At 39.2% G+C, this 20516-nt stretch overlaps 1 protein-coding gene across 1 annotated transcript in view; it reads left to right on the forward strand.

Moving 5' to 3' along the window:
• Nucleotides 1-12696: 12696 nt before the first annotated feature.
• The window catches only part of LOC107293600 (plexin-A1-like), a 164093-nt gene continuing 156273 nt past the window's right edge, over nucleotides 12697-20516 (forward strand). The window contains exon 1 of the mRNA XM_015822755.1: nucleotides 12697-13916. Within this exon, the coding sequence (XP_015678241.1) occupies nucleotides 12738-13916 (1179 nt within the window). The 5' untranslated portion in view covers nucleotides 12697-12737. The remainder of the gene's footprint in view (nucleotides 13917-20516) is intronic.

The raw sequence follows: 20516 nt of genomic DNA on the forward strand, positions 1-20516 counted from the left end.
GTTGTTTGTCATTCTCCTTCTTGGATATTTCTCAACTTCTGGTCTAGTCTACACCTCAAAGTCTTCCATCCAAGTGCTAACTGAACTTGACCCTGCTGAGATAATTTAGGTAAACTTGGATTGACTGAGGTCACTGGATGTAGGATGCCGCTGATAGCTCATATGATCTGGTTTTAAAAATCAGTTTTGAAAATTGAATCCAGATTACTATTGTCAAATTTGCTACACACACACACACACACACACACAGTAGCAAAATAACACCATAAACAAAAATAGTGAGAAGGAGAAGTGGGAAGAGAAAGAGGTGTGCAAGCAATGCATTGGTAAGGAGAAGTAAGATCCTTTCCAAATGCCACCACATTGCCAAGATTCAGTAAACTGTAAGCCTGAGAGTTAGAAACTTTTCTGTTTCTTGAATGAAGGCTCAGTGATTTTTTTTTGTTAGTTTGGTTCAACAAGTAGTTGACTTTATTGATCTTGAGAAGTTAAATAGGATTGAATCTGATGAATATTTGGAAAAAAAGATCATCAGGAAATCTATATACATAACTTAGACTAGGATGTTAAAAAAAGCAATGGTGAACCATCTCTATATCATTGTCCACAAAACTACATGGACATCTCCTTAATGGCGCTAAGTTATATTTGAATTAGAAGGGGAATTTACCTTCACATATATTGGTAATCCCATCGTTTCTCCTAGTTTTTTATCTTCCAATTTTCTCTTCCTTTTTAAAGAAGCTCTAATTTTTAGCTGGCTTTGGAAAAGAATTATTTTTATTTGTACTAACTTTGACTCCTTTAACTCTGACTTCTTGTTAAATAGTCATAGTTTGCATATACATTAAAGAAACCCCTTCCCAACAAATTCTGCCAAATAAATGTTTCCCTTCCACAGAATGTTTTATCATTCTTTTTATGTGAGATTAATTTCTCACTTCTTGTTGGCTTAAACTGTGATCTTTCTTGCACATGGCACACACACACACACACATATTAAATCTTTTTGTTTTAATCTTTTGGGGATGGGTAGTCAGATCAACATTATAAATTCTTTGAGATTGTGTGGGTAGATTGCTCTGCATCAGCAAATGAGGATGAGGGGTTCGTACAAAGAACAGTGTTCATCGGACTTTAGAAGCCTGAGGTATGAAGCAGGCAGATGAAAATTAAAAAGGGAGACATCATTTCTATGAGTGATTTGGGTTTTGTTTTTTTTTTGCTTCAGAACCATGTTTACATTTGAAAATGGGACATAGATTTTCTAACAAACTTTGCTACAGATTAGCTTTCTCTAGCCTTCCACTTTCCAGATGAATTCCTCTTGTGATTACTGCTGTCAGAGTTTGCAGCCAGCTCATGATTCTGGCTCAGAATCCTGGGAATTGTAACCCAACCCTTTTGGTGGGAGAAAGTTGTGATTTTGGGGTTTTGTTGTAATCTTTGCTGCAGGAAAAAGAATTTGCATGCCTGCCATTGCCACTGAACTCATTAGACATTTAAATGTAAGAGATTTCTCAAGCATATGCTGATTCATATTACAGTTTAACAAAAAAATGATAATCAGAATGAACTGATCTAGCTCTTCAGGTATCACTAGATGGTTGAGAAGTTGTCTTCAAATGAATAACATTAAAGCACAGGCAGTACTTTATGTGCGGTCAGATTTCAATTTAATACTGTATTCAAAGAAGCTAAGCATAATAAATTGGAATTTTAGAATTTGTGGTTGCAATACCTCTGGATCACACCAGTTTGCTGAAGACTTCTGTAATATCAATCAAGCTTGCAGCTTTCTTTTCCCTCCTAATCCATCCCTACTAATTTCCTAATCCAGCTGCCTTCCTGAATTTAAGCTTTTTTCCTTTTCTAGATCCCTTTGGGGTGATTGTCACTATGATTGGGCCATTTGGCAGAGCCTGCTGGTCTAGCCCTTCCCTGGTGTTTAAGTACAGTAACTTAGCCAGTGGCTCTCAGAAACTTAAACTAATATTATTTCATTTCATTGTTGCATTGCAACAGAAGGCAGATCAGATACAATTTTCCCCATCTTGGCAGGGATTTCACAGAAATGTTCATCTTTTCTTTACTGAACACAAGGTCATTAGTTGCAAGAATAGCTTGCAAGTGGAATCAGTTATGGGATAAGATGGCCTCAAGGGCCCTCTTCCAAAGTTGTGAGTCCAATGGTTGATAAACAAGGATGGTTTTCCTTTAAATTAGTGGTGGAGAACTTTAACAAAGAAGTAAAAAAATCTCACGCCAGAGGCTTTGTGATAGAGGTCATATCATTACGACTCTTAAGGTGAGCTTAGTTGTATGTGACTGTGTAAATGTATCCATTTTTCTTGGCCGCAGTATGGAAGTGGTTTGACATTGCCATCTTCTAGGGCAGACATGTCAAACGTGCAACGTCACGTGACATCGTGCGACGTATCGGAGCTTTTTTCCCATTGCCAGCAATGGGGTGGGCACGGATTCCTGGCGATGTGTCCGGCCCGTGGGCCGGCAGTTTGACATCCCTGTTCTAGGGTGTTTCTCCAATGTTGCAATCCATCGTACAAGTCTCAGACTTCCTGGTAGTCTCTTATGTAAGCACTATCAGGACTAATCTGGTTAGCCTTTTTGAAATCAGGCAAGGTCAGCTAGGCTCATGGGAGCAGTTGTTAAAAATACTTTTGAGAGCCAGGAGGCTCTAGCCTTGCAGACTGTTTTCTCTCTTTGTCTGCAATGTGGAAGAATAGCCTTATTAGTGTGGCAGTTGAGTTATTTTTTTAGAAGCTAGCAATCTGCACTAAAGTAACAGAGAACAAGTTAGGGTGGAAATGAGACATGTTATGGAAAATTAGCCACTGGCACAGCTTTCCAAGTTTAGTACAACATGTCTGTATAAAATATATTTGTCTTGCTTGTGGCTCAGTGGCTAATGCAAACTTAGCCAGTGTGGTTAGTTTATGGTGTAGGGTATCATGGGATCCTAAGCAGTTGAAACATTTCACTAAACCATGGTTCATTTAAGTGTGATTTAGCATATTGTGGGAAAACAGCCATTTGATTGAGGTCATTTGAAAATTTCTGCACCAGAGATTACAGTGTCACCTGCTGCTGCGAGACAGGAAAGGGGATTTGGATTGAACAGGCATAAATATTGAGATCATGGCATTTTACCATGCCTAGTCAACAGATTAGAATATCGTGCTTNCTTTTCCGGTCATGGGCCTTAGTGAGCTGCATCTTGCCGGACTGTATAATCTACGTGTTAATGCTTACATTGAATGTTACTACCTCAGCAGATTGGGGGAAGTATGCATCTTGATTAGCTGCTGGTTTCTTTCTTAGTAGCACCCAGATCTGTTGCCACAAAAGACTGAAAAGTGCTATTTTTGGACAGGATCCAGCCGCGGAGTCCATGGCTGATCCCAGAAATGTTCTTGCCACTTGGTGCTTGAATTGCACAGCTGTGTCTGCTTTATTTGGACACTGATGCCAGTGTCACACAGCTTGTCTATCGTTCAAGTGGATCTGCATACAGCACTTAGAAGCCAAGGGTCTTGTGAAATTTGTTGCAAATTGGCTCATCTCCTTGCAGTTTAGCTTGCTTTCCCAAACCTATGCTGAATGTTGGGATGATTGTATGTACCACTCAATGGGCAACTTTGTGAGCAAAGCCCTGCATAAGAATTGTCTGGCGGTTCATGGGGGAACTGGGGTTTTGAATGGGAATAAAAGTGGAAAATCTGTACATGAAGCTGAACATCAACCTGACACCTGCTGAGCTAGGGAGAGATCTGTGGGCGGGTTAAAATTGCACTTACTATCTGGAATGCAAGCCAAGGGTTTGCTTGATTTACTGTTGTGTGTGCCAGAGAGCCAGAAAGGAGTTAACAGGAATGTAGCTCTCAGGATGCTGTTAAAGTCTGCAATTTGGTTTTTCCTGTGCTGCTTGTCGTCGGTCGGTCGTAAACTTACTGCTCTGATAATGGGAAATATGTGGTGTCAGATGTGCAAGGTTGGAGGAAGACAGAATGTCTGCATGTATTCTCTCTCTCTCTCTCTCTCTCTCTCTCTCTCTCTCTCTCTCTCTCTCTCTCTCACACACACACACACACACACACACACACACACACGGGTTTCATCCTTACTTCAGACCTCTGGATCTAATTCTTCCTATGGAAGTTCTTGTTCCGAGTGTGTTTGACTCAGCCATACCAAGGTCCCTGACTCCACATGGCCTTGAAATGGGTCAGGGCGCTGCTTAGGAAACATGATGAAATTCAAGTATGGGGGCTACAGAAGAAAGCCTGTAGAGATTCTGGCCCTGTAATTGCATGCCGTCTTCTGGAGTCGAGTCAACTGGAGCTGGGTTTGTGGTTAGTGTCACTTCTGCCAATGAGGCTGTTAATCCTTGATCAAACACTGCTGCTATTAGGGGTTTCTCTCCAGGGGTAGATAGTCCTCCCCCTTAGCTAAATAAATAAAATATTCCAGAACACATACACACACACACACACTGCCCTTTTATGTCTTGAAGATTGTGTTGTAACTTTCTATATACCAGCCAGAATAATAAAAAAATAATATTTTATTCTTCTTGCAAACACAATCTTTCCCCTCCTCCCCCAGCAAGGATCCTAGGCAGATGGTGAGGTTGTTGTGTTCCACTGAGATGTTTGTCACATAATCCTCATGGAGAAGAGGAGTTGCTGGAGGTTATTTTTTCCCCCCAGTTGGGAGATCTGACTGATGCCTGTAGGATGGTTTTCTCTGGTATCCTGACAGAGTAACAGAATCAAGCCGGAGGTGGTGGTGGCAGCCGTGGCAGCTCTCCTGCCTTGCTATAAGAACTCTGAGTCAGGTCACTATGTAGGACAAGGTTTTTTTCACTTGTGCTCCTTACCTGCTGATTTAAAAAACACTTCCAGAGCGCAAGGTATATTTAAAATGAGGCCACTCTGATTACTCTGTATTACTCCTTCTATTTTATATCATCCAAGTGTTGAATGAGATGGACAGAACATCTTCCCCCCACTCCATTTGGAGCTGTATTTCAGAAGATGGAGATTTAGGAGTCTGCCGAGGCAAAAGTTGAGGCCTCCCCCAAATCTCTTTCAACATTACCTCCATACTTTGATCTTTGTTCTTTCAAAATCTGCTGCTGCTGCTGCTGTTTCTGGTCTTAGCTTTCTTGTATGGCAATTAAGATTGTTCAGAAAGATGCTTTGGGGACCTTGGGACTCTTACTAAGCCCAGTTGCTTCCCAGCCACAAGAGGGTTATTTTTTTTAGGATTGCATTACCGTGGGAAGGAAAGGTTAATCCTCCTCTGCCTCTGTCTCAGAGAGAATCACTTCATACAGCTGTTGTTGTTATTGTTATTATTTTAAAAGCACCCATTGTTGCCCTGTTCCTCATGAGACCTTAACACGCCTAAATACCACACAGGAACAGACAGACTGGATCTGGCGCTTGGGTGTGCAGTCTCCCCCTTCCGCCCCCTTCCTTCCCCCCAGCATAAAATAGCTGATCTGCTTACACACAAAGAGCCGGATCTGATGTGAGGGCAAATGCTTGACTGTTGCCGTGTGGAATTCTTGCCCTGTGTAACACAATCGCCTACATTTTTCTGCTCCCCAGACTCACATTGCTGGCAGCTGACAACAAAACAGGTGTGGGGGAAACATGGAACAATGTGGCCTCAAAATTCAAGCTATGCTGGCTTGGATGTTTTGGAGGTGGGGTGCAGATGATTGATGTTGCTGAGGTATGGCCTAAAGTTGGCCAAGTGGGTTTCAATAATAGAGAAGTAGTAAGGTTTCGGCTAATTAAAAATAAAATTAAAGAGTGGGATTCAAGAGAGGCCAAATAAGAAATGCGCTTAGTTCATTCTTATCTTGCATTGTCTAAATTAGAATCCTAATGGAACAAAACCATATCAAAACACATTTCTTTTTGGTTTAAATAAAAGCTTTATGATAAGTCAGCAGTGGCACTAGAATGAAAAGCTTCAAACAGCCAATAAATACCTTTGAGGCCCAAAATCATTAGTAAAAGCAGGATCTTACCCAATTTCCTTGTCTCCCAGTGATTGGCTGTCTGCTGGATTGCGAGAGTCAGGCATTGTTCCCTTGCAATTATAGATCTCACCCTTTATATATGGACAGAGCCAGAGCAAACATGTGCATGTGCTGATGCGCGTTAGACAAGGCCCGCTGTCTGCTTCTCCCAACACTGCCATGAACCATGTCCATAAGGCCTTTATTCTATTAGGAACTACTCTGAATTTTTAAAAAAATCTAAAATATGGAGACTCTTCTGAAAAGCGTGCATGGATTTAACTTCTGATTAAAGGGCTGCCTATCCCATTGTGAAACACGTTAGCTGTTAACCCCTCGAGAGAGGTCCTTGTAAAGATGACCCATGTTAGGGATCAGTGTTATTTTGGCATTAAGACTTAATTTATGTTAGTATTTTTTTTAATATTCTGTTTTTTTCTTTTTAATTTTGTTAGCCACCTTAAGGATTTGCCCAAAACTAAGATAGAGAACCAATAAGTACACGAAGTTAGCTTTTGCAGCCTTCCTATTCTGTAGAGACTGTTTACTCTTTTATTTTGTGCTGCAGAGAAGGCTCAGTCCTACATCCCTATTTTCTGTACTGCAAGAGACAGCAAGGCACTTAACAAAACCTCTCCTGATTACCATGGTGCATAAATACATACCCTCAGGAGAAAACACTTTTGAGATCCGCCAGCCTTAAACTGTTTAAATAGCACCTTGAATAGGGAGTGGAAGAGTGGAGAGGCAATGCAGCTGATGCAGTATTTTTCCCCTCTTTTTCTTTAATGGTTAAAAGCCTAGGCTTTCATCAGCAATCTAGTTGCTGAAATGTATATCCATTCCAGTTTCAAGCTACCCTTTTGGGGCAGCTTTGCTAGGTGTTGAAAAGCTCACTTGTTTCAATGGGAAAGAATGAAAAATCTGAGCATATGAATATGGGCCCTTGCGGTGGCCATTGTGTAGTCAGTGTAGAAAAGCTGCAATTCTTTGTGCCCACAATTATCTGCCTCTGGGTGGGCTGAGTGATGGTGTACAAAAGTGCGGCTTGTGCATAAGGAGTTAGGAAAGAATTATTAAAGAATATGCTGCTTTGAAAACTTAGGCTCTGCTCTGTTTTGCAATACGGTATGACAAATTCCTGGTGCAGCTATGTAGCTTAAAATATTAGGTAAGGAATACAATTGTCGGTAGGGAAGATTTCTTGAGAAAGCCTCTGGAAAGTTTTTGGGAAGTTACTGGAACGCTGAAGGTCATAGTGATCAGTTCTGGATGAGGAGCTTCTGTTTGCTCTCTTTAATTGTTTGGAAATGGAATCTAATGTGTTTGAGGATGTCATTTGGTAGTTCCTGGTACCCCTTTAAGGGTATAGTGCAGGGGTGTCAAACTGCCGGCCCGCAGGCCAGATGCATCATGCCAAAACCGCGCCCACCCCATTGCCGGCAGTGGAGAAAAAGTTGCGATATGTTGCGACACGTCACATGACATTGCGAGTTTGACACCCCGGTGTAGTGGAAAAAAGAAAGGACTTTTATTACAGTATTGGATTTTTTGCAGTAAGTATCCCTCATTGTAGTCTGGAGAGGGATGTGCTCCATTTCCGACTGTTCCAGAGTGACAAATGATTCTGATCATTTTTACTGTAGATGTCTATAAATCTCTGGCTTCTGTTAAATGAGCTCCTCCTCCGCTGGAGGCAATCCTTCTCTCTAGCAATTTGTGTAAATAAAAGAACAGGAGTGAAGTGGGATGGAGAGAGGAACATAGATTTTAGGAGATCTTTTTGTAAGTCTTAAGTACAAATTCCTCCCTTATGACCAAATCCTTGTTTCCTCAGTTTTATTTTAGCCTTTCTCAGTTGGAAGGCCCTGCCTTTGAAAGGGATGCCCTGCTTGCTATATATGGTTCTCTGGGTACGTGCGCAACAGTAGAAGAATTGCTTTTGAAAGGAGAAAATAATAATGAGGAAGGCAGAGGCTCTTGTTGAGTGTCTCTAGACCAGTGTTTCTCAACCTTGACAATTTTAAGGCATGTGGACTTCAACTCCCAGAATTCCACAGCCAGCTTTGCTGGCTGTGGAATTCTGGGAGTTGAAGTCCACATGCCTTAAAATTGTCAAGGTTGAGAAACACTGCTCTAGACCTTTCTTCTCCAAATGGGATCTCTTATCTAGTTTGGTTGTTTTACCGAAGAATTTACTTCTACAAGGTACTAAATTGGAAAAGCTGATCTAGATCTATGGCTTCTTCCTTTGATATTAATCCCAGGATATCAGCCTCAATAGTTAAATAACAACCAACAGTTTGAAAAGCTGCATACAAACAAGATATCAGTATGTTTGCTCTATCACTGTAACTTTAGAAGATGATGGAGTTGCACACTCTTAGTTTTATATACACATTATTTAACTGTTTCACTTTGCTAGAGGCAGCTCATAATCTTTGCAAAAAATGAAATAAAATCTAAATGAAACTTCCTCTCAAAACTAGGGATACTGTGTATGCATTGTGATACACACATCAGACATAGCCATACATTTCCTTCTGTTGGGGAAACTAGGTAACGTGAGGGGTGTTACATATTGGGGAAAGCTATAGATTTCCGCTCTATTTCACAGAGAGTAAGGCAGGGGTGTTAAACTGCTGGATGCATCACCGGGAAACCGTGTCCAACTCATTGCCGGCAATGGGGGGAAAGCTCTGATACGTCATGTCTGTCACATGACGGTGCGAGTTTGACATGTCTGAAGTAAGCGGAAAAACTCAAATACGAGTGGAATAAAGCTCTATGTCAGAGCTGGAAGTGAAACCTCATAAAACAGCCAAACTCTCTCTTTGCATATCCTCACAGCTCGTTTCTCTCTTTGTGATGGTCTCTGTTTTTGCTTCCTATCTTTATAAAAAGTAAAATCTCATTATTGGCTAACCACTCAACACATTGAAGTCCAATTAGGTAAATGGTGAAATGGCGTGAACATTTTCCCTAGTTGCATGTGAGCTTCCTGGTAATGGGCATGAGAAGAAAAACAAAAATAAAACTGAAAACCGTCCCCCCCCCCAAAGTTTCTCTATCAGCAATTTCTTGAGATGAAGCTGAATGCCTGAGAGATTAGCCTAGGGCTTTTCTGTGTATGTGTCAGCGTTGCTAGTGAAATGGGTTGATTGCTATTTTGACAAGCTGGCTTCTCTTTATAGTCAAAACAAAGCAAGGTTGAGCCCAGACCCTACTTTAGCTTTGCTTTCTCAGTCTCTGAATGTCAAGTCATTCAACCTCTGTGGCCCATCCAGCATCAGCTCCATTGATATTGTCAAGAGGGAATGTGGCCTAATAGGTAGTTGAAGAACAGATGTTTGAAGGGCCATGGTGCTGGGAATCAGACCAGTTCTCAATACGCTTCTGTTTAAAAAAGGCAGATGGATTTTATAATTTACTAATGCACATCTGAACATGTCAAATTACTAATCCTAATCCTAATGTGGAAGTGGAGGTCCTTGATTCTGCGATAAAACTTTCCACTGAAAAATCAGATACACCCATGTAGATTCAGGCAAGATTGTAGAAATCATGATTCAGTAACTAAATTGTTAGAACATCCCTTTGTGCGAGACGCTCAAGTCTCAGATCATAAATATGCAACTGGAGATTATGCTTTCCCCCCTTAAACTCTTCGCTGTGGCCTTGAGAGCCCATTCAAACGGTTAATGTCACAAAGGCTTCATGGTGCAGTGCCAAATGTTGGTGGAACACAATAGATCAAACTATTGTGCTTCTACCTATCCTTTTGCAAAGATCCCCTCCTCTTTTCCCAAAGGAGTACTGCATCGGTGGAGAAACCCCCATAACCTTCCACTGCTTTCCCAGTTGTGATTTTCTATTTCTTGAAATTGCAGAGAGTTCCTTCTCTCTTAAGCCTCTGATTCCCTTTTTTTCTAATCCTAATTGTAGATGCCTAGCACAGCAATATCTTCAGTTTCAGAGAGTAGAATAACACATTGGTCCGTTCTTCTCCCCATGTCTCCAGGCACACCAAGAGAACCGTAGCTAAAGAAAAAGAACTTTTCAACTTGAGGAGGGAACTGGAAGAGGGAATCCCGATTTGGATCATTTTCTAGGATTTGATACTTAGGAAGAATCCAGCTTTGGATAATTAAGCTACTGGTTTTTTTTTTTTTTTGTTTTAAACCAAAGTTATATAGCTGCTTAACTCACACACAGTGAGTCTGGGCAGCATACACATTAAATTATGATTATGTTAACTACATGGGTTTCAAAATCGATGCTTTATTGGTTGTTGTCTTCAGGATTAGTTTTAAAAAACACAGAATGGTAGCACTTTGCAGGAGAATGTTTCAAAAACTGAGTATCATTTACTCTGGTATGAGCATTGTACAAGTATTTAGGGATATGTTTTGACCTATCCTGGAAGGAAGGACAAGCTCACTTCCTACTTTTGTGAAGAGCAAAAAACAAAGCTATGCTCTTGCATGTTTGGAATGAGTAATGTGGCTTCCCCCACCCATCACCCTTCATTCTGCCTCAAGGCTAGTTCTGTGGTTTTGAGGTATGTGCTAAATCTAGGATAAGCCCAAGGCTACCTTTTGTTATAAGAATGAGAATCATTTGCCTGGGAGATGGGAAAATCTTGGAAGATCTTACAAGCAATCATCTATGCTTGCCAGACATGGTTGAGTGGAGAGAACATTGGCACTTTCCCATAATGGTCAAATTTTGAAAAAGTAACTGAGTATAAGCAAACAAACATTGATGAGATATAAAAGAATAACAGAGTTGAAAGGGACCTTGCAAGTCTTCTAGTCTAACCCCTTGCTCAAGCAAGAGATCCTATACCAGTGGTGGCGAATCTATGGTACGCGTGCCAGAGGCGGCACTCAAAGCCCTCTCTGTGGGCACGCGAGCCGTTGCCCCAGCAGAGTTCACCGGAGTAGTGAGCATGTGGCGTTTAGAAGGGACAGGGCAGGAAGTGAGCAAGCAAGCGGCGTTGGCCCCCCGGGGATGCCCCGGAGATGGCGAGGGACTGGCTCCGGCCACGCTCACCCAGTCTGCCGTGACCACTGCAGCCACATCCACCCAGTGGGCCACACCCCCTCCTCCCCGAGGGCACCACAATGATGATGCAGCCCTGGCACTTTGCAATAAATAAGCGGGTTTTGGGTTGCAGTTTGGGCACTCGGTCTCTAAAAGGTTCGCCATCACTGTCCTATACCATTTCAGACTAATGGCTGTCCAATCACTTCTTAACTATTTCCAGTGATGGAGTACCCACAACTTCTGGAGGAAAGCTGTTTCACTGGTTAATTGGATATCTTCAAGAACACTTTAATATATGCAGAATAGACTTTTGTCATGTTAGGAGATGTACTTTGTGGTTTTCTAAACATTTTGGTGTTTTTTAAATTTACCTTAAATGTCACAAAGCTTTATGTAAATAAGGCTATATAGAGGAAAATAGATTAAGGTAAAGACTGACAAAGTCCATAGTCACATGCTTTATGAAGCTAACATATCATCATGCCTGCATGTGTGTAGGATTGATGGTGGTGGGAGGCAAAGTAATGAATAATGGCTTATTTGCTCATGGAGATGGGAGGAGGTACAAATTCAGAAATATATTCCTTAAAATAGGAAAGAAACAGGAAGAATGCCGATTGCTAAAAGATTTTATAATTATTTATTTCTTCATGGTCACACCACTTCATGCAAAATTTGTAAGAACAAAGTGGAAATTAGTTTCAAGTAACCGTGTGCATTATTCTATTTCTTAACTCATTGACACAAAGCCATTTGTGGTTTTTTTTTCTTGAAAGACAATCTGGCTTTTCAGTTAAGTATAATTAAGGATTTATGGACTTGTTTCAGTTATTGCATCATACAAATATGTATGGAAATTTTCCAGTATTCTTTTGTGAGAAATCAATGTTGTCGCCTTTATCCGTTTTAAAACCATGAGAAAACTTAACTAACATTGATATCATAATAATGCAATGCAGTGCAATTTAATATAAATAGTAAGCATTCAGAACAATGATACAGATACACAACACAGGTTAGAAATGGGCTAAAGTTAAGAAAAGATTTAATCTCAGTTTTTTTAAACTTTTTTTTTTTTAAAAAAAATCCCAGACCTTCACTTTATGTCTTTGGTTTTTCTTAATTCCAAAAAATGTAAAATTAGTCCCTTAGTAACAGGATTCCAAATTTAATACTTCTAAAGTTTTTGCTGCCATTGGGAAAAAAAAGAACATTAAGCCAGTCCTGCAAACAATTTAGCTGCTTCTTTCTATAGTGAATTTACAAAACAGTCATGGGAACTTTAATGAAAAGAATGCAGAATGATGAACAAATACTATGCAATGCTTCTCCGAGACAGCTGAATATTTCAGCTATCTGAACCACCTCCATTCCTGAGATGTTTGTAACTGAGATTTTATTGTGCTTTTGTATTTTGAGTGGCACAACTGTTTGCCTAACCATGCTTGTTTTTGCATTTTTTTCTAGGGCCGTGTAGAATGCCAGCATCTATAATGTCCTGAATCTGGAAACAAGTGGAAAAAAAGAAGTTCGTCCACAGGAATTCAGTCTCTCCTCCCAACTCCAGTTTTTGGTTTGATTCTTGTTTATTTTATAGTTAGATTAATGCATTGCTGGATGTGACTCTTCCACCATGTGGCTTCTAAGGCTAAAGCACCATGTGTCAATTAATATTTGGACCCTGCTGCTTTTGGGTAGTTCTTGGTTGCCATTGGCAAAAAGCACTACCAAATCCTCCTCCCCTTTTATGACTTTCCAGGTCACAGACTGGAGTTTGACACATTTGGTGGTCCACAACAAAACCGGGGAAGTATATGTGGGTGCTGTCAACCGGATCTATAAGCTTGCAAATAACCTGACAGAAATGCGCACACATGTGACGGGTCCAGTAGATGACAATGAGAAGTGTTACCCACCACCTAGTGTGCAGTCTTGCCCGCACGGCCTAGTCAGTACCAACAATGTCAATAAACTGCTGCTGGTAGATTACTCTGGGAATCGTCTGATAGCCTGCGGCAGTGCTTCACAAGGTATCTGCCAGTTCCTACGCTTGGACGATCTCTTCAAGTTGGGCGAGCCGCATCACCGTAAGGAACACTACCTCTCTAGTGTCAATGAGTCAGGAACAATGTCTGGTGTTATAATTGAAGTGCAGAATGGACAAAACAAGCTTTTCATTGGAACTCCCATTGATGGAAAGTCCGAGTATTTCCCTACTCTGTCCAGCCGTAAACTGATGGACAGTGAAGAGAATGCAGAGATGTTTGGCTTCGTTTATCAAGATGAATTTGTCTCCTCCCAGCTCAAGATCCCATCAGATACACTCTCCAAGTTTCCCACATTTGATATCTATTATATCTATAGTTTCAGTAGTGAGCAATTTGTCTATTACCTAACACTGCAGCTGGACACCCAACTTACCTCACCCGACTCTACAGGAGAGCAGTTTTTCACCTCAAAAGTTGTCCGGCTATGCGTGGATGACCCCAAGTTCTATTCATATGTGGAATTTCCCATTGGTTGTATTCGAGATGGCATTGAATATCGCTTAATTCAGGATGCTTACCTCAGCAAGCCTGGAAAGGCCTTGGCCAAGCAACTGGGCATTTCAGAACAGGAGGACATTCTGTTCACAATCTTCTCTCAGGGGCAGAAGAACAGAGTCAAACCACCAAAAGAATCTGTCCTCTGCCTTTTCACATTGAAGAAGATCAAAGACAAGATCAAGGAACGCATCCAGTCTTGCTACCGTGGAGAAGGGAAGCTTTCTCTGCCCTGGCTTTTGAATAAAGAATTAGGTTGCATAAATTCAGTAAGTCTGGTTTTTTTTCCTCCCCTCTTCTTTTTCCTGACTATAAAAACCCTTAGGCTTCCATATGTATTACATTTGATTCTCAGCCTGGTCTCCTATCTAGAGATGTAAGGGATGGTTCATTTTAAGCATCTTGGGGTAAGTAGTTATTTAATTAATATTATTTGTGGAGACGGGGCTTATTAATGACATCAAGTGCCTATAATTGGATTGGGATTTTCTGAATTTTGTAGGTGGGATTATGTGGGGGTTTTTTCTTTCCACATTTCTGTTAAACTACTTAATAGGCATTGATATTTCTTATTCAAAATGAGAAAACCTATGCTGCCAGTTCTTGCTGTGGATTACTTCTGAAGCTTTCAAAAATGGCCTTAGAGATTGTGATTTCCCAGTCCATTAAAGTATGACTATGTTGAGGTGGCTGATTAAAGTTTTTGGCTTTGTTTATTTAGGGAGGAAAAGGCAGATATTAGGAATAAATATTGGATACTAACTATTCTTAGAGAAAAAGTATTTAAAATGACTTCCTGTTATCCAGATAAATTTATATTGCTGTAGGTCAAGGATCTGTACTAACTTTGGTGCATATTTAGAATTTCTTTTTATGTTTTTTATGTATATTTTTTTTCAGAAGCATAGATGGAAAAGCAGCATTCAAGCAGCTTCCCAGCTTGGGCATTTTTCTCCTTTTGTAAAGGTTACTTCCCAAAATTTCCAAGGCAGTGTTGCTCGAATTTTGGGAAGTCTCGATACACATGCATCTGGAAGGCACTAAAGCTGGGAAAGACTGGATGGGAGGCATAGGGACCAGGATTAAGTATGACAAACATGTTGGGCTGAATTTCTTTATAACCTGCATTTGCTTTTGATTATTACTTCCATGGCAAGTTCTAACAGGTAAAGCTGGTGATTGCACACCTTCCTTATCACGAGAACAGTCTTCCTGGCAGTCCAGATCCTTAGTTGGGTGGTCTTCTTGTAAAAATAAAATGGGCAGTCACTTTGATGTGACTGATATCCACACTGCATCCAAACCTGATAGGATGTGAGATGGGATATTAGGCAGCAATTTGGTTTTGGACATATGGGAATACAAAGCAGCTGTATAGTCAACAGTCTTTCTCATTGGGAGGAAAAGAACTTTCCCAGATCAGAGGTCTGTATCATACACAACTGGAGTGTCAGTTTTGAGGGCAATCTTCTATATAAATAAAAATGTAAATGTTTGTTTGTTCAAAATCTTAAATCTCCGAAAGTTCTTCACCGATTGCTTTGAAATTTTGACACAACGTTGCATTCGAATACGCGCGTGTTTTTATTTACCTACTATTATATAGATGTCACACCTGTGACACAAACGTGCGCTTTCTCTTTTCTTTTCCATTTAACCAGACTGAGCCACAGCAACCAACGCGTGGCCAGGTACAGCTAGTTAGAAATAAACTGTTGCCCTGCAGGGAATGAGATAAGTCAAAGAAAAAGACTGGAGATGTTCTTTCTCAACAAAGGGAAAGTTGCCTGGCTCTGTCCTAAGGGAGGTATATGCCATAGGCTGTTGCTAAGACAAACACAAGAGCTTTATTGCCCTATTCCGTTGTGTAAAGCCTGCAGTGAGGCAGGGTGAGGAGCCAGCTTTGTTTCACTGAGTTATATAGCTGGGTTCCTTTTTAGATTGTATATAAAACAGGGTGGACATTTCAGATAGGATAGGAATGTAACATAAAAACTATGTAAAAATACAATATAAAAAGACCTTTCAGAAGTGGATCGGTATGGGCAATTTCACACAGACAAGGTTAATATATACCAGAGGCAGATCCGAGGTCCAAGAAAATTGGCCTAACTATCAATTGAATTGAAGAGTGATAGCTGCAGTGATTGAAATATGAGGGATTGGATCTCAGATTCCATGGACTCGATCAATCCTTGGATCAAGACTGTCTTCAAATTTTGAACCAACCCATAACAGAACGGTTTAAGAATACCATCTGTATGATTTGGAATAAAACTATTACAATTTAATTAATCTATAAAATCAATGAAAACTTGCCTTCTGTTCAGATGCCTTTTATTTCTAGGAAGAAACTAGATGCATGGGATATGGAATGAATAGAATAGAATAGAAGCTGGAAGGGACCTTGGAGGTCTTCTAGTTCAGCCCCCTGCTCAAGCAGGAGAACCTATACCATATAATAATAATAGTAATAATAATAATAATAATAATAATAATAATAATAATAATAATAATAATAATAATAATAATAATAATAATAATAATAATAATAATAATAATAATACGATGATAATGATGATGTTGGAAGGTACCTTGGAGGTCATCCAGTCCAACCCCCTGCTCAGGCAGGAAATCCTATACCATTTCAGACAAATGGCTGTCCAGTCTCTTCTTAAAAATTTCCAGCATTCACCACTTCTGGAGGCAGGTGGTTCCACTGATTAATTGTTCTAACTGTCAGGAAATTTCTCCTTAGTTCTAGGTTGCTTCTCTCTTTGATTAGTTTCCGTCCAATGCTTCTTGTCCTGCTTTCAGGTGCTTTGGAGAGTAGCTTGACTCTTTCTTCCTTTCAGACAGGTGACTGTCTAGTCTCTCCTTAAAAACCTCCAGCGATGGAGCTCCCACAACTTCTGAAGGCAAGCTGTTCCACTGGTTAATTCTCCTCACTGTTAGGAAGTTTCTCCTTAATTCCAGGTTGCTTAGCTTTTTTATTTTCTGAAATTATTGAATAACAGTCTTGGAAGAAATTGCAGTTGCCAATTCAAGAAATGTACAGTGGGTAGGTTCCAAGTGGTTGAGTTCTCAGGTCCTACTTTTAAAGTTTTTAATAAAGTAAAGCCTTTTTACACGAGATGGAGAAAAATCAAAACTTGACATATGTACTTGATGATTGTTAAAATTTAAAAAGGGGAATTTTTTATTTCCCCCTTTTTTGGGGAAATGATAATAAAACTAATAAATTAATAATAAATAATAAGCTAATAAACTAATATTTGAAAGTAAGTGTTCTTTATATCCTTGGAAGAAAAGTCGGACATCATTCTTTGTATAGATTTGTGTTTTCCTTTCCTTTCCTTTATACTTTTTCACACTTTGATCCCTATTTCTTTTTACTCTTTATCATTTCTTTTGATTGTTAGTTTATGTTGATTTTGTATGTATGCTTTGTAAAATGTAATAAAATGACTTAAAATGAATTTTCTTAACAAAGTCAAAGCCAGCATCTTTTGAAGCAGGCTATTCACTGTGGAACAGTTTGTACTGCCAGGACATTTCTCTTAAAGTTTAATCTAATCCATTTTCTTGTGATTTAAACATAAAGGGCATCGGCAGAAGCTATTCCAAGCATCATTAGAAATAATGAACCTCAGGATTACTTTAGAAACTTCTCTGCTGTTCCCAGAGTGGCTTGTGTCATATAAGTCAACAACTATACGGCAAAGGAAACTAACATAAAACAAAAGGGCAAATAAAATGTTTAATAAAGTTTATTAAAATTAGACATTTGGTACTGGTGTGCTATATATTTATTAAATTTATATGTCACTCATCTCCCTGATAGGGTGACTATCTTTGGTATACTGTTAAGGTAAACAAGTAATATCTGGCCTCCAAAAGTTGAATTGCCATCATTGGCTTGGCTAAATAGGGATGATAGGAAAGAGAATTCAGAAATTACTGCCACATTTCTCCCTATATGTTGAGGACAAGATTAGGGAATCTGATTCCTTCCAAATGTTTGGGACCATACCAGGTCAGTGGGACAAAACTACGGGGAGTGAATTCAAAATGTGGGGGAAGTGCCATGTTGCCTAGATTTATATAAGGATTCGAGTGTTATTTCCATGGCTTTTGGAAGCATTGGAAACTGTATGTGTCTACTAGCCAGGAAATAAGTACTAGAACTTAGCTTGCTGGATGCTGTCTCCATAAGAAACGGGAGATTAAAACTGGAATGCTATTATAAACTGTAAAGTATTATGCTGTTGGTATTAGCAGTTGAGATGGGAATGCAATGTATAAACAGTGGCACTGTAGTTCTTTACTTTCATAACTTCAGTAATCTTTCTGAATAGGATAATCTGAATATATTTCCGATTTGATTGACTTGCCTGGTTTTATTGTGTTCTTAACAGCAGTGGAAGAGAAACCTTATACAACCATCTGAAAATTAGACGAGTAATGGGTAGAGATAATAGCCCTCATATTTTTTCCATTCTTGCGCAATGAAGAATTTCCTGTGTAAAACCATGTTGCTAACACATGACATGAAAATACAACTCTGACAAAAATTGGTTGGGAAGAGGGTGCTCATCTCTCTTCCCTTGTTCAGATATAGTTTTCAGGGACTTAAAAATTATTGTTCTAGTAGTTCGTTAAGGTATCATCTTTCTTTTGAAAAAGAGAAACATATTCATAATAGCAATAACATTTTAACCATCATCTTCAAAACATCTGAGTAGGATAGAATATAATGCTTTGTTACTTTTTATTCTCACAGCAAATCTGTGTAGTCACTTTCACTGGTGAAAGAGCAAAATAGCTTAAGATCTGCTTGTGAGCTTCATAACTGGGAGTGGGAGATATACCCCTAATTAAGCATCATTTTCTACTGTTGATCTGAAAATAAATCAAGAGACAAAGAAGAAGCACCCGAAGTTATGTTTGGTAAATCCAACTGCAATTATCTTGGGTCTTCATCTGGACAAAAAAAGCATTTTCCCTCCTACTTCCTCATAATTTTGAAAATTATTTAAAAAATGGGTAAAATCTCACAGCATGGGCCTCAGATCTTCCAAAATCAAAAGTGATCATATAATCATGCCATATTAAAATCAAAGTCCAGAGCAACAAATTGGGTCAGAATTACTTATGTCCAGAAAACTAAAACAAAATGGTAAGGATGCTTTCTAAGGGAAAGGGAATTCATTTGCTACTCTTCTGTATAGTTCAGAATGAGTAAACAGTCACTTTTTCTTACCCTCTCCAGACATGTTAAAAAGCAACTCCTGTCATCTCCAGCTTGTACAGCTGCAGGAGTTGTTACCTGACACCTGGAGGGCCTCGAATAAATGGATGGGCAGCTTGGCTATAGCTAGGCTGATGAAAGGAAGTACCCATACTTGGTGTTATTAGGGTGGCAAAAGAGCAAAACAGAGTTCAGGTCACTTGTTTTCAACGCCTGAGAACAGCTCTATTTCTAGACCAAGTTGTTGTCACGCAACATTTAGGGATGTTTGAATGGTTCATAAGGCAAAACAAAGAGATGGTTCAATTTGCATCATTTGGAGTGCTGGTTTCTTCTTGCTGCTTATTCAGTTGCTTCTGACTCTTTGTGACTCAATAGATGTAATTTTACCATAATTGTCTGTCAGTGACTGTTTCTTGTAAGCTCATGTTTATGTCATCAGTGATTGATCTAGCCCTCCTCCTTTTTTTGACTGCCTTCAGTTTTTCTAAGCATTAGAATATTCCTTGATTCATGCCTTTGCGTTCAAGATATTAAATCTTGAACTTCATTATAAGTATTTACAATGAGCAGTCTAAGATTACTTCATTTAGTACTTAATGATTTTTTTTCTTTCTCTAGTCTGGATTATTTTTCAATAGTTTTCTTCAGTATCACAATTCAGAAGCTTCCATTTTCTTTGTTCAGCCTTTCTAAGAGTCCAGCTTTCACAACCATATGTTGCAGCTGGGAAAACCTTGACAATCTGTTCTTTCCTTGTCCATGTGATATATCTGCACTTTTTTTTAGTATTTTTTTCTAGATCTGTCAGAGTCTTTCTCCCAGGTAGCAGATGTCTCTTTCTTTTATGGCTTTGGTTATCATCCTGCAATTTTTGAGTTTAGCAAGATAAAGGCTGGTATTACTTGAACTTTTCTACCTTATGCATTTGATTGGCATAATTTACACTATTTTATATTTTTTTTCAGTATTGAATAGCAGACTGATTTTTGTATTCTCTTGACAAGAAATCCAACAGTCCTGCTGGTGTTTTGTCAGTGCCTTTATTTTTTTTGGGTAGGAGTATTTTCTAGGATCCATTTAATTTTCCATAATGTTTGATTTTAGTCCAGTGATATATCACATATATCATGAATTTTGAGATTGCTTTGTACTGTACTTCCATCTATTTGACTTCATTGTTGTTTATATTTTCTTTTTCCAGTAGATCTTTGCATTCTTTGCCATTTATTTTGCCCATCTTTTGATAAAAATGTTTCCCTGATTTCTGTAATTTTAAAAATTGTTGTCCTGTCCATCCAATTGTTACTCTTACATTTTTTGTACTGTTTTTTTCTCATATTTCTCTTTTCTGGAAGAATTGAATTGGACAGAGTTTTCCTTTTTATGCCACATACTCAATAATATATGGTCCCAACAATACTTTACATAATTATGTGGCCCTCCTTTGGCTATTTCCCTCTGTTTGCTTTTTCATTCTGGGATATTTTTGTTTTCTCCATCTTTAATGATGTCATACATTTCTCCCCAAAGTTGTTAAGGCAGCCTATCAAATCTAAACCAATCAATCAATCAATCAATCAACCATGTAATCATCTAGAATATTGCTGAGAATATA

Source organism: Protobothrops mucrosquamatus, unplaced genomic scaffold, assembly GCF_001527695.2.
Source record: "Protobothrops mucrosquamatus isolate PMUCROS unplaced genomic scaffold, P.Mucros_1.0 scaffold1668, whole genome shotgun sequence".
Lineage (NCBI taxonomy): Eukaryota > Metazoa > Chordata > Lepidosauria > Squamata > Viperidae > Protobothrops > Protobothrops mucrosquamatus.